At 45.3% G+C, this 12218-nt stretch overlaps 1 protein-coding gene across 4 annotated transcripts; it reads left to right on the forward strand.

Moving 5' to 3' along the window:
* The first annotated feature begins 2183 nt into the window (after window positions 1-2183).
* Window positions 2184-9454, forward strand: LOC135817102 (uncharacterized). 4 transcript variants are annotated; one of them, XR_010553507.1, is made up of 6 exons: window positions 2184-2420; window positions 4455-4506; window positions 5253-5371; window positions 6311-6755; window positions 7018-7172; window positions 8810-9454. XR_010553507.1 is itself a non-coding variant. In XM_065330220.1 (4 exons), exons 2-3 carry the CDS (start codon window positions 4567-4569, stop codon window positions 6727-6729), a joined length of 1224 nt encoding a protein of 407 aa, XP_065186292.1. In that variant the 5' UTR covers window positions 2184-2420; window positions 4455-4566; the 3' UTR covers window positions 6730-6755; window positions 7018-7771. The 4 variants fall into 4 exon arrangements, 1 of the variants encoding a protein (XP_065186292.1); XR_010553506.1 differs by having other exon boundaries at window positions 4455-5371; window positions 8941-9450; XR_010553505.1 differs by having other exon boundaries at window positions 4455-5371; window positions 8810-9448.
* The last annotated feature ends 2764 nt before the right edge of the window (window positions 9455-12218 follow it).

A 12218-nucleotide genomic window follows, 5' to 3' on the forward strand; every position in this document is an offset into this window, starting at 1 on the left:
TACGCGCATGTGTGTGTGTACGCGCATGTGTGTGTGTGTATGTGTCTGCATGTGTGTGTGTGTATGTGTCTGCATGTGTGTGTGTGTGTGTGTGTGTGTGCGTGTGTGTGTGTGTGTGTGGATGTGTGTGTGTGTGTGTGTGTGTGTGTGTGCGCGTGCGTGAGTGGGTGTGTGTGCATGTGTGTATGTGTGTGTGCGTGCGTGAGTGCGTGTGTGTGCTTGTCACAGTTTTCCGTCAGGCCGGCACGTTATGTGTCGGTAACAGGAAGACAAAGGCTTAAAGAGCTGGCATTGCGACAGGCGTGGCCGTTTACCCTTGTAACGTGACTGAGAACCAGCATATGCACGGCTAGCTCAGCAAATTTATGATTTAAAAATGTTCATTTTGATGAAATACACAATGTAGCCGGTTAAAAAAAAGAAACATGCAAGGCTGCTAGGCTAGATAATCATTCATGGTGTGCAAAATGACATAATGAATAATCGAACATACAAGTCATACTGTCTGTATGCATGGCATATGCTGTAAATCGGTAACCACAGATTTTCTTCCGGATGGCGAGGGATCCGGATAAAAGAGGACTGGATAAGCGAGGTCTGACTGTATACTATGAGTATGAACTGTATGATTATGTGACGCTCAGTAAAAGAGACTAAAATGTGTGAGTGATGACGCATCAAAAAGTCTTTTTGCAAAATAATTATTTTGGCCATCAATTTTGCTCTAAAAAAAATAACGACAAAAAAAACAAGAAGCAACGCATGGTACAGCTAGCTGTAGCACCTCGACTTCGCCTCCATATCATTGTAAATCTACCAGCTAGCGTGTTGTTATGCTAAGGACTTACAATAGACCAATCCCGAAAAGATTGTCTGGGTTCGTGAAAGGGGGCACGCGTGCAAGCCAGCACGTGTGAAGTGCATCGTTTTGTATTCAGTTTGTGTGTGTCAGCTCATGGCGGAGGAGAGAGAGACTTTTGCTCGCCGAGCTGAAGCTAAAGGATTTGATGGAGTCCTGCCAGCAGCTAGTCAAAGGACCTTCGGTACCTTAGGCAGACCCTGACGGAGTTTGGAGGCCAGATAGCTCTCGGTGAGGAGAGAAACATTCGCGTGGCGATCGACTCTCCGTAAAAAATGCAAGCTACATAGCGCCGACATACTGCAACAGCTACGATTTCAGCTAACTTCTCGATCTGCTGCTTCACAAAAACTATTTTACAAGTCCTGACTGTTGTAGTCTGAAGCTGGAGTCTCATCGCCCACCTACAGGTAGCTTTTGGAGCTGATGGATTTCCCGACTTGGACTCCTTCCGCAAACTCTCGCAACATTACTACAGTGTATGCTGTGTTTCCGCACGCTCGTGTCGACATGTCACCTATACTGTACATGTACCGGATCGCGGAGGAGCTTGACGACCTCCGCTGACTCCAGGTTTCCGAAATACTGCCGTCGTCTTCGGTGATGTCGCTGGTGACATTCTCCCCTTGCAGGACGTGCACATAGTTGTCGTCCCAGGGGTAAAGACTATGGTGTCTTTCGAAATAGTTCTTCATCACGCTCGCGCGAATGATGTTTCTCATCATGAACTAGTTCCGACGGTGTGACACGGCGATGGCCTTTGGCGGGGCACTGGCTTGGCGAAAACGATATCTCAGTCTTGTGCAATATAACTTTGATCGGCTGCAGATGAGTACAGTCACTTCGTGGTTGGTCCTATAGGAGGGCAGCTGCCAGGAAAGAGGCAGGACTCATCGAAGACGAAGCGCTCGCAACAAACAATAGCACTCGAAATATCTCGTAAGATTTAGGGCCTATCGCTTTGAGCCACAGCGCTCACAGCCTTGCCTGCTTCATCAAAGTGAGCTCTACATGTTCGTTGACCTCTTCACACTACACAGAAGAGCGAAACAAGGATTATGTCTTAGCATTTCAACTCCAACAGCAGATCATTACCAGTGCGAGAGAGAAGACTACGAAGCGCTTTGCTTTCTGTCGCATCGTCTCTCTTGCATGCAACTAACGAGAAAACCGTGTACTTACCCTCGCATTCACACGCGAACTATCAAACACGTCCTGTGCGGCATGCTGATCAGGTAGTGCCATGTATGTGTTGTACAGTGTACTCTCAGTTGACATGCCCCCTTTCGAACCCAGACAATCTTTTCGGGATTGGTCTATTCAGTGAATTGTAGTCGTGCTCCCTCGTTTATATTATCATCAGTTGACTGTTGTACAATATTCCCTGATCCTTGCGTCGATCGCTGACTGTGAGAAATTGCACTATTGGCTATAGGCGTGCATAACAGTTTGTTACAATCGCAACAGTCTTGCTGTGGTACAGTAGTCTGCGAAATTAAGTCACCGCTGAACCTTTCTATTCAGTTGCAGCTGTATCATCACCCTATCATAACTTACTTAGGTAAGAGAATGATGTTCATGTATGTGCAAAAAAGATGATGTATGTTGAAGAAGCAATTGTTGGCTGCTGGGCTGATCGCGTTCGAGCGATTGTTTTCCGGATTTCAATGAGGCAATGCCATGCTGTGTTGTGTATCAGACATGCATAAGCTGGGCACACTGTCCGACTATTCAGTCGACGAGAAAAATGCGAGAGGTTTGACAAGTCCTAAAACTAGGACAGAACGGGTACATGTACATGACTGTACAGTGTTGCTCAATGAAATCCAGTCAGCGAGTTTCTCAAGTACGCGCTGGGCGTTGCACAGCCCTGTAGACCTGCGCATGCGAACACTGGGCTGCGAAATGATGCAAGGCACAAACTTGAGTGACGCGACTGGATTTCATTGAGCAGCACTGTAAGTGACTCATCTATCCATCCTTTGTTAGGCCAGATTGTCAGGGAATTCCAAAGTGTTTGGCATGTTTGTTTCAAAGTCCAACTCACTTTTCCACGCGGCGACACTGTATAAGAAAGAAAAGTTCATATTGAGTGCATGTACCGATAGAAGTGTACAGTCATGTACTACTAGACCACACACATACACAACCGTCAGGCGAAATTACTGGTCAGTCGGCGACACGCATTTTTCACAAAAATTTGCGTTTCACCTGCTGGGAGAGTATGCATTGTACTCGAGTCTCATCCTGAGCACGTTTTTTTCTTCTTTTTTTCAGCTCCAGTATAGCTGTATTTTTCATTGCAAAGCCGTCCTCGATTGTTGTGTTCGTTGTTCAAACGAAGTGGACATTCAGTCATGAAGGCAGAGGACATAGGAGCCTGATTGGAGTTTCTCGTGGCATAGGACGGCCACACAGAGACACTTTGGGATTTTCTGAATATAAAATACCGTACGCACGATGCTGAGATCAATTTGTGTGATATCAAATTGTTTGTGATCTACCACATCGAGCAGAACGGGATCCAAGCACAAGCTTACCGACGGTTAGGCTGCCGACCTGACTGGACAAATGATCCCTGGCTTCACCAGACGCCAGAAGTCCGACACCATGTCCTTTGCCGCGACATCCATCTCCAAAAAGAACTCCATCTTCGTCGTGAAAAGGCTTGAAATACTCAATATTCAACCGAGATTCGTGGACTCGCGCTTTCTTGGATCGAATAATTTCCTGTTGGAACAGTTGCAGGGCAGCTTCCTGCCACTGTTTCAACAGGCGATGGGTCCAAAGCATGCCTGGAACAAGCCATATCGAGGTTGCAAGCCACCCCTCTCAGCAAAAAATTCGAAGAAATTCGAAATTTCAATGGTGGAAGATATACTATGAAGAGAATTTCAAAAAGTATGTTTCACGGAGCGATCGCTCAACCTACGTCATTCAAACTTTGCAGGATGGTTCAGACGTACATGCTAGGCATGGAACCACAGGCGATGATGCCATAGCTGACACACAGAGTAACACACACAGCAGATTCGTGTGCACAGATACTAAATTAGTGGACGTCGTCATCTTCTTCCCGCTGATCTCGAATGTACTATGACGTGCTATTTCGCCTGACGTGATCTGACGGGCAGTACAGTGAACTTCGCGCACAACGACTGTGAATTCTGTAGAACGGGTAATTTTAGCGACGTGAAAACCCTAGCGAATTTGGCGTCAGAGAGGAGTGAACTGCAGATATTGTGGATGCAACGGAACACGAAGAATATGGACTTAGTATTGTTGTGGTGGTGTGGGTATACCTGACATACCATGTATCGATAGAACAGATCTTTTGTATTTTGCTTATAGCACCGAATAACGTGGTTTCCAAATCATGTCCGTGTCTTCATGGTAGAGGCAGTAAGTGTTGATCAGTGAAATCTGGTCAATGTAAGTCAGCTAGTACTGGACGGTACGTAGACCTTGCATCATAATTGTGTTGTGCACTGCTGTATGGAAATGTATTATTCATGATCCTGAATTTTATCCAGCACGACTGTAGATATTGCATGTGTGTGTGTGTTTTTTTTGCGTTGTGTGTTGCTCTCTACAGACCGGCAATACGTAATCTTCTGACAATTCCTCAGTAATCCACTCCATACGCTGTACGCTATACACACACACACACACACGTGCTAGTGAACATACAGCATCCCCAGGAGAACATGTTTGCTTCAAAGTTATATGGCAATCTCAGCAAGACATTGAGCAAGTTTGCTCAGCGTGGTTATGCTGTGAGTGTACAAGTACAAAGCATGGTAGCCCAGTCAACCTGCCGATCAACGCTATGTTGTGTTGCTAGCAAGATGACTCAGACATCAGCACAGTCCAAGCAGTCAGTTAGGTGGAGATCAGATCAGCAGGGTCGTCAACCCACTACGGTACATGATGCCTATGATGCCGTTAAGTCAATATTTGACAGCATCGTGACTACGCGCACGTTTCAACCCAGCGAGCTGATCTCTCAATGTTCTCTTATCCAACGACATGCGAATGAACTACGGTACCCAAGCATGATTAAGGTCATCCTGCGAGCATGTGCTCTTATCACAGAGGAGAACACTGACGTAACCACATTGGCAGTATCTTCACTAAATCAACTAGCCACCCTACCTACTGTTGTCTGGCAAGACTACAGGAATCAACCCAACCTGAGATGGTCACTGCATTGGGCTGCAAAGTGTCGATGCATGACTCCAGAATTCAGGAAGTTACTAGCACAGCAACTAGATGTCCTGCGTCTTGATCAATGTAGAGATGTTGATCAGTGTTCTCATGCACTGTTCATGTTAAATTCACCCGACCGTTGCCTGGCGCTAAACTTGATGAATCGCTATTTGACCATACACAGTACAGGTGATCCCAAGCATCGTCATACTCAAGTACTCAGACTACTTCTCTACTGTACACTGTGTGGTGTAGAGTGCAGTGCCTTGCTGAAGCTGATCAGGGTTGATCATCTGATACAAAGTAAGTAGTTTATTCTGGAATAAGACTTGTAGTGAATAGAGGCCTAGGTTTGCTGGTGAGGCTTCTGTCACAGTGTGTTCTGCTGATGCAGGCATGATTTCATATAGTACTCAGTAAATCTAACGTTTTAACCAGTTACATTACTTCGTTTTAGTCAGTTCTGTTGAGACAAAGGCAGCATAATTATGTGCTATGCGGGGATATGCCTGAAGACCGCAAGATTGTTAAGGCATCTTCTCGTTAACCTATGGATTTTGGACAATCGTTAAATTTGCGAATCGTTATAAAACCATGTCTTACAGTAATGGTTTTTTCATGGAACTTGAGTTACGTGCCAATCACCGTCGTCTGCTATCTTGCATTTTTTTTCTTTTCTTCTCTACCCGCTCTGTCTGTCTCTTGGCACATACGAATATCGTATACGCGGACGTGCATATAATAATAATTATTGCCCAATGCTGTAGACGGCAAGCTATTTCGGCCACATTATCATATGCCTCATCATTACAGCTGCGAGCTCTATGTAAGCCGAGCTACCGGCCATGGTGCAAAGGTCACATCGCAGACATTTTAATGAAAGATAGCTCGTCGCTCTTGCGCCAGAGTGCTCTAAATACTAAAAGTAGCGGGCAATGTGTAATGCAGCAGCACTAGAGCAGCCTACCGAGAGTGCTCAACAAGACAAACATCAAGGAGCATAATACCCAATGCTGTAGACAACAGGCTGGTTCGACCATATAGACCAGATTCAAGTAGGCCAAGCTCCCGCCTATGGCAAAGGAAGCACCACAGACATCAATTTAGGCCAAGCCAATGATCATCTTCAGACGTCATCTTTCTCTTGACGTTTTCTTTTTCGCATCCTCAAATGTATTTGTTTGTTCGTGTCACGAACACTGTGTGTTTCTCTCAAATCTCTCTGCTCTGGTTTTTGTGCAGAATGCGAGCCTCGCCATCTGCAACTGCTATATTTGCACAACACCCTCCCTGTCACTAGCGACCAGCGGCTGCAGATAATGGACAAGTGGTTAGTGCGGTTCCAGAAGGATGTGGCAAGTCAGCATTCAGGTCGAATGTATGATATGCTGTCATACTTCATTGGCCCAAAGTACACCACTGGCATATCTCTGGTCGGTGGTGTGGACGTTCAGGCATTCTGCATATTCAACCAAGACCATGAACCAGTGGAGACTGATGCTTATCCAGCTGATGTATACAATGGTGTATCAGTAGATATGACTGCAGCTACACGTCATGGTTTCAGTGTTGTGGCCTGTCGGGGTGTGAGTGACACTCAGTTACTACGTCATCCTGTACGTACACCTAACGGATATGATACTCTGCCGCATTGGCACTGAAATCTCAAGGATGTTATATTATTCCGGTGAGTTCCAGTGCTAGTGTTTTGATATTGATGATCAGATGCCTGTCTTGATTCTACAGTGCATGTTGGAGAAAAACAGATTGCACATAATACTGAGAGCTTTGAGTGTTTTGACTGTATTCTGTTGCCCAAGTCTCGTTGTAAGACCTATAGTCTCACCCTTCTGAAAATCGCATTCAGTGACGGGTTGACTATAGAGATCTCCCTCTCCTGAGTGAGCTTACATTTTGGCGTACTCCACTATTTCTTTCTACGCTGATAGGCGGTACTCAATTATGGCGCTCGGCACTCTCAGAACAGCAGCCACGTTATCCCGGATTTGCTGATCAATTACCCGCATCACATCGCCGTGTTCAATGACCTGTTACCCGCCAAGCAGTGATGATTATACACACTGATGTCATAGTCTACATGATGGTAAGCCTTTACAGAATGGTAGATAATGCATTTTGTGTAGTTTTATCATTTCCACTTCAATGGCTGCAATGGCAATAGCTGATTGCAGAAATATAATGCAAATATAGTGTAGTGGATTCGGCTCCTTTGATGAGGCTGAAGTATGCAACCTGCACAGTCTGCGCGCAGTCCGCTAGCAGGGGCAAACCCCGAGTGCAGCGCAACGCCAACAGGGAACTGATAAAGATCACAAGGACAACACTATACCTGAATACACAGTCTAACTATCAGCCGGTGATAATACGAAATCTCCTCAAGTCTATTGTCGTCGTGGCGTTCTTACAATCTTATCTAATCTCCGGACGATAGGCCCTTCCGATTACTCTCACATGTACATTTCCATGAATCATCGAAACGCGTGCAAACGACGAATTCCGCTGTCCAAAACCCATCTACAGAGTTGTAACAAGTTAGTTACACTCTGTTTGATGTACTCTTGCTATCGTAACAGTATGGAACAGAGACACTTCAAAGACAGAAGTACAATCATGTACAAACAATAGGAGGACAGAGAAAGTGTTTTTACTCCGAGTTTCACGCACTAAGCGATCATCAGAAAACAGTAAATGAGAAATCTTGATCAATGTACATGTGGCTAGCCATGTCAAGAAAGAAAATTGACATCCACCATAGAGAGTGGAGTGAGCAGTGTAATACTTTGTACTGGGATATGTAATCATGGACAAATAAAGGAAAGAACAAATGTTACAATTTATAACACGAGTTATGACCAACAGTCCACCAAAGTAAATAGACCATATGCAGTTAGCAAGTGAGAAAGTAAGGCACAAAACTGACAAGGAGTACTGAGAAATTCAACGACCTGACACCTAGCTCCAATACATCTACGATCCTCTTTGGACCTTTCCTAACCTGAGCCTTCCAAGTTGGAAGGTTGCTAGTTTGCACCTCGTAGATGTGTTGGAGCTAGGTGTCAGATCGTTGAATGGCTCAGTAGTCCTTGTCAGTTTTATGTCTTATTGACGCATTTTCTTGCTGTATATGCAGGGTTCTAGCCAGGTCAAAATAGTAGAGAGGGGGGGGGAGAAGGGGGGGCATGGGAAACAGTTACCCCGTATCGCATTTTTCCACTTTCCAATACTGTCTTGCCACACTAAATGCAACGTATGGGGCGAATCCCCGACTTCGCCCCAGACAAATGTGCCTCTGATGGTGACTTTCGACTGCATTTTCGTTGAATTGCATGAAAATAGAAGAAAGATTCGCAGTTAGCATGAGACTCGGCTGGAGACCTAATTTTCCGCATCCGCTTGTACGCCACCACCCTCAAGTATCAAGGCGCAGATGCAGGTCCTAAAGCGGTGGGCGGTGAGTAGATCAGACCCACCACCAAAGTGGTCAAAGGCCGAAAATCCCATCCTTTCGCTTCCAAACGTTTTTCACAGGGGCGCGCAAACAGAGTGGGAGGGGGGGGGGGGGGCTGCGTCCAGCTACCCCCCTCTAGCTTGAACCTTGATAATGATGTACACTGTGATTACCTTGGTGGACAGTAGATCATAACTCGTAGCATTTGATCCTTCCATTAATTAAACAATAATTGTATTTGCTGTTTGTTTGATTTGACTGTTTTCTCTCAGATATCTCCGAACAGTAGAATACTAAACCGAATTGTGCAGGAAGTGTGTTATTTCATGTGAGACTGGTATATGAGGTCCATTTTGTGATTGACATTTTGATTTCTTCGATCCCTTCCCGTTTCTCTGCTTAGCTGAACACTGAGGGAGTTGGTGCTGAGCGTTGTCTCATCTCACTCTGTTGGTTGAGTACCTGAGTATGGATGTGAGAGGGTAGTGCTGCTATTACTAGTGCAGTATGCATGTTGATACGGTGTTTTTTCTTATCAAGGTATTGTTGAGTTTGTGCGTGTGTGTTTGTGTTCCTGTGTGCTCAGTATTCTATTACCATTTATTTTCTTTAGCATCAGCGTCTTCCGGTTTTATTTCCGTTTACTACCACTCAGCTTATGCGAAATCATTTGATTGACGATGACGCGAAAATACGAATAATAATACTTCGAAGTAATAGCACATTATTTTCTCTGTGCATATTCGCACGTTGATATTGTCAATCCTCCACATTACATGTGTGTTGCAGCTTCTATTATTCACAGTACACGTGGTACATGTAGAGTGTGGCTAAACCAGGGTCCACATTCTTGAAGCTATTCAGAACACATTTTAGAGGGTAGTGCTGTGATCTGTGTCTGCGTGTGTGTGTGTGTGTGTGTGTGTGTGTGTGTGTGTGTGTGTGTGTATTTGTGTGTGTGTGTTTCGTGTTTTCCGTCAGGCCGGCACGTCATGTGTCTGTAACAGGAGGACAAAGGCTAAAAGAGCTGGCAATCTGAGTAGCCAGGCGTGGGTCTGGCATTCAGTGCTGCACCAGGTGTGGCCGTTCACCTGTGTAACGTGACTGAGCGCCAGCACATACCCAGCTAGCTCAGCAAATTGGTGATGAATTTTGATGTTGATGAAATGCACAATGAAACAAATGTAACAGTTAGCTGGTTAATGTGCAATACTATATTTATGTGCAATACAATCTACTTGTGATACGTACTAGTAAGCTTATTGAAAAGTCACGGTATCTATCCTGCATGGGGCAACGTTTATCGCGAGTGCATGCATGACATATCGCGAGCCTGCAACTAAATACAATGGATACGCTGTGCTGTACAGAATTGGAAGCGTTCTGTGCACAGCTTAGTACAAGTGCGTGAGTTTAGTGTGTCACATGTCCTGAAATCCACAGGTGTATGCAATGGCACCATCACGCTACACAGCCAGTGCGCAATTTAGCTTTTTAGTGTGAAAGCTACAGCTTGATCACTTTATCATGAGGTTTATCTCTTGCAAGCCCCATTTCCTTGCCTACAATTCAGTATGGTCTCTTTGCTTTCACCGTGGTTACTCCAATATTGTCACTGTACGCCCACTGGTACAGTGTTAGAGTGTGGTACAGGTCATAGCACCGGTTTTATAGGGTACCCCGTAAGAAGACCTTGAGTCTGTGGGGACGGCCCTATTAAAATATGAATAAATAATAATAATAATTTCTCTGTCCACAGCAGTACAGTCTTACGTTGCTTCTTGTTACAGCAGTCACCACTGATCTTCACAACTCTGGACATCAGGTACACAACTAACTGTTAGAGTTCAATGTCCGTTCATCGTCGCAAGATGACATAAACAAGACAGATAGGATACCGGGTTTGACGGCCCGGTCCCGGAGCAATCACTGAACCAGGTAGATCTACCTACCGTATTATCTCTAATATAAGCACAGTCTCCAATAATAGCACGTCTCCAATAATAGAACACCTTGGGGCGGCATTCAAAAAATAAAGTGCTCAGTCTCCATTATAAGCACACTGTGTAAATTCATTATCTCTACTGGCGAAAAAACCGTGAAATGTGTGTGTCTGACATGAATTTGGCATGGCAGCATGTCTCTGAAATGAGGTTGAAATAATAAATTAATAATGGAACAGTCTCTAATAAAGGAACGTCTCCATTAATAGCACGGGGCGGAGGTACATTGAAAAAATAAAGGACCGTGCTTATATTAGAGATAATACGTTAAAGCTATGGACCGAAGCGGAGAGTAACCACATGACCCTGCTTGGTCAGTCACCACTGGTCACGGTCATCTTGTAGATCTACTTGTATTTGTAAGTAAGTAACAGTTAGTTGTAGTCTTGACTCACAGCCACACTCACACTAGTCTAGAGTCACAGTCTGCAAAGACCCAAGCCTTGGCCAAGTCCGTAGGGCAAGGTCCGGTGGTAGGTCTACTTACTAACTACTTACCGGTAGTTAGTAGATCTACTGGTAGACTAGTTTAGGTGCAGGGTTCACATGGCCCTGGGTGAGGTGGAGACTTCAGCCTAGTTCAGCCTTCAGGTGCAGAGTTCACCATCCTCTACATCATGTATGCTATAATATGCAGGCATTGCATGATGACAGCACTGACTCAGTCCGTCTTCTGTTGACCATGGTTGACTGTTGTTGTCGTGTTGAGCGTTGTAAATGTTTTTAAAGGGGAAGTTAAGGCAAAAATTAAAATTTCACCAGTTGTAGTCTTCGGGGTGCTGAGTGGAATGGTCGTGGTCCGAGGAAGCTGAGACGCTCCCTTCCTACTTGAATCCCAATCGAACTCGCGCACTTCCACCGAAACTGGGTGACTGCGCCCTACTAGATGGGGATTTGTATGCAAAATGTCACTAAAAGCGCCATTTCGTTCTTATAAAAGCACGGATGACCGCGATTGGCCCATATGTTGTACTCTTTTGGACGCTGAGTCGACTGGTTTTGGTCCGAAAAGGCTGCGATGCAGCGTTCCTCCTTTATTCCCAATCGAACATGGTTGAACAAGCGGTCACGTGCTCCTGGGTGCCCAAATCACCTGGTCACCACGCCAGCAGGCGACAACTTTCACACCAAGGTTCAACTCGAGTTCAACTCGAGTGACAGGACTGCACCCAAAAAAGGTCAAACAGGCTAGTAAGTTGTACCCTGCTTCGCCCGCCGCCGTGCAGCCCAATACGTGGCTCAAAAACCTGATTTTTTGGACTTGGAGCAAAATTCTGCACACTTTCACGTGTTTCCATGATACGACAAGTTGCGCACGGTCTGCTCACATTCAAATACAGTGCTGCCAACAAATGACAGCGTGCAACAAAAAAATCTTTCCTTGCAAGGGCACATTTTCGGCCATAAGTTAGTTCCGCATAACTCTTGAACGGCCGGTCAGATCGGGACACAATTTTCAGAGAATTTGCAGCTAATAGCGAGGTTTTGCATTCCGAAATTCGGCAAAAAGATTCGGCACGCGGGAGCGAGGTCGAAAATGCACGCGAAGATTCGGCATGTTTGTTCGGAAAAAGCTCACTTTGCCGAAAATATTTTTCGGATGAATTTTCTGTAGAAGAGCGCTAGCGCGTGATTTATTCAAAGAGATTTCTTATCTCGGCATCGCTTCCCAGGCGTC

Source organism: Sycon ciliatum, chromosome 5, assembly GCF_964019385.1.
Source record: "Sycon ciliatum chromosome 5, ocSycCili1.1, whole genome shotgun sequence".
Taxonomy (NCBI): Eukaryota; Metazoa; Porifera; class Calcarea; order Leucosolenida; family Sycettidae; genus Sycon; species Sycon ciliatum.

Bases quoted from the DNA above. Each gene is read 5' to 3' on its own strand.
- LOC135817102 (XM_065330220.1), top strand. From the start codon at position 4,567: ATGTTTGCTTCAAAGTTATATGGCAATCTCAGCAAGACATTGAGCAAG. The intron at 5,372-6,310 runs GTAAGTAGTTTA...GTTTTTGTGCAG, and splicing joins GGTTGATCATCTGATACAAA to AATGCGAGCCTCGCCATCTG.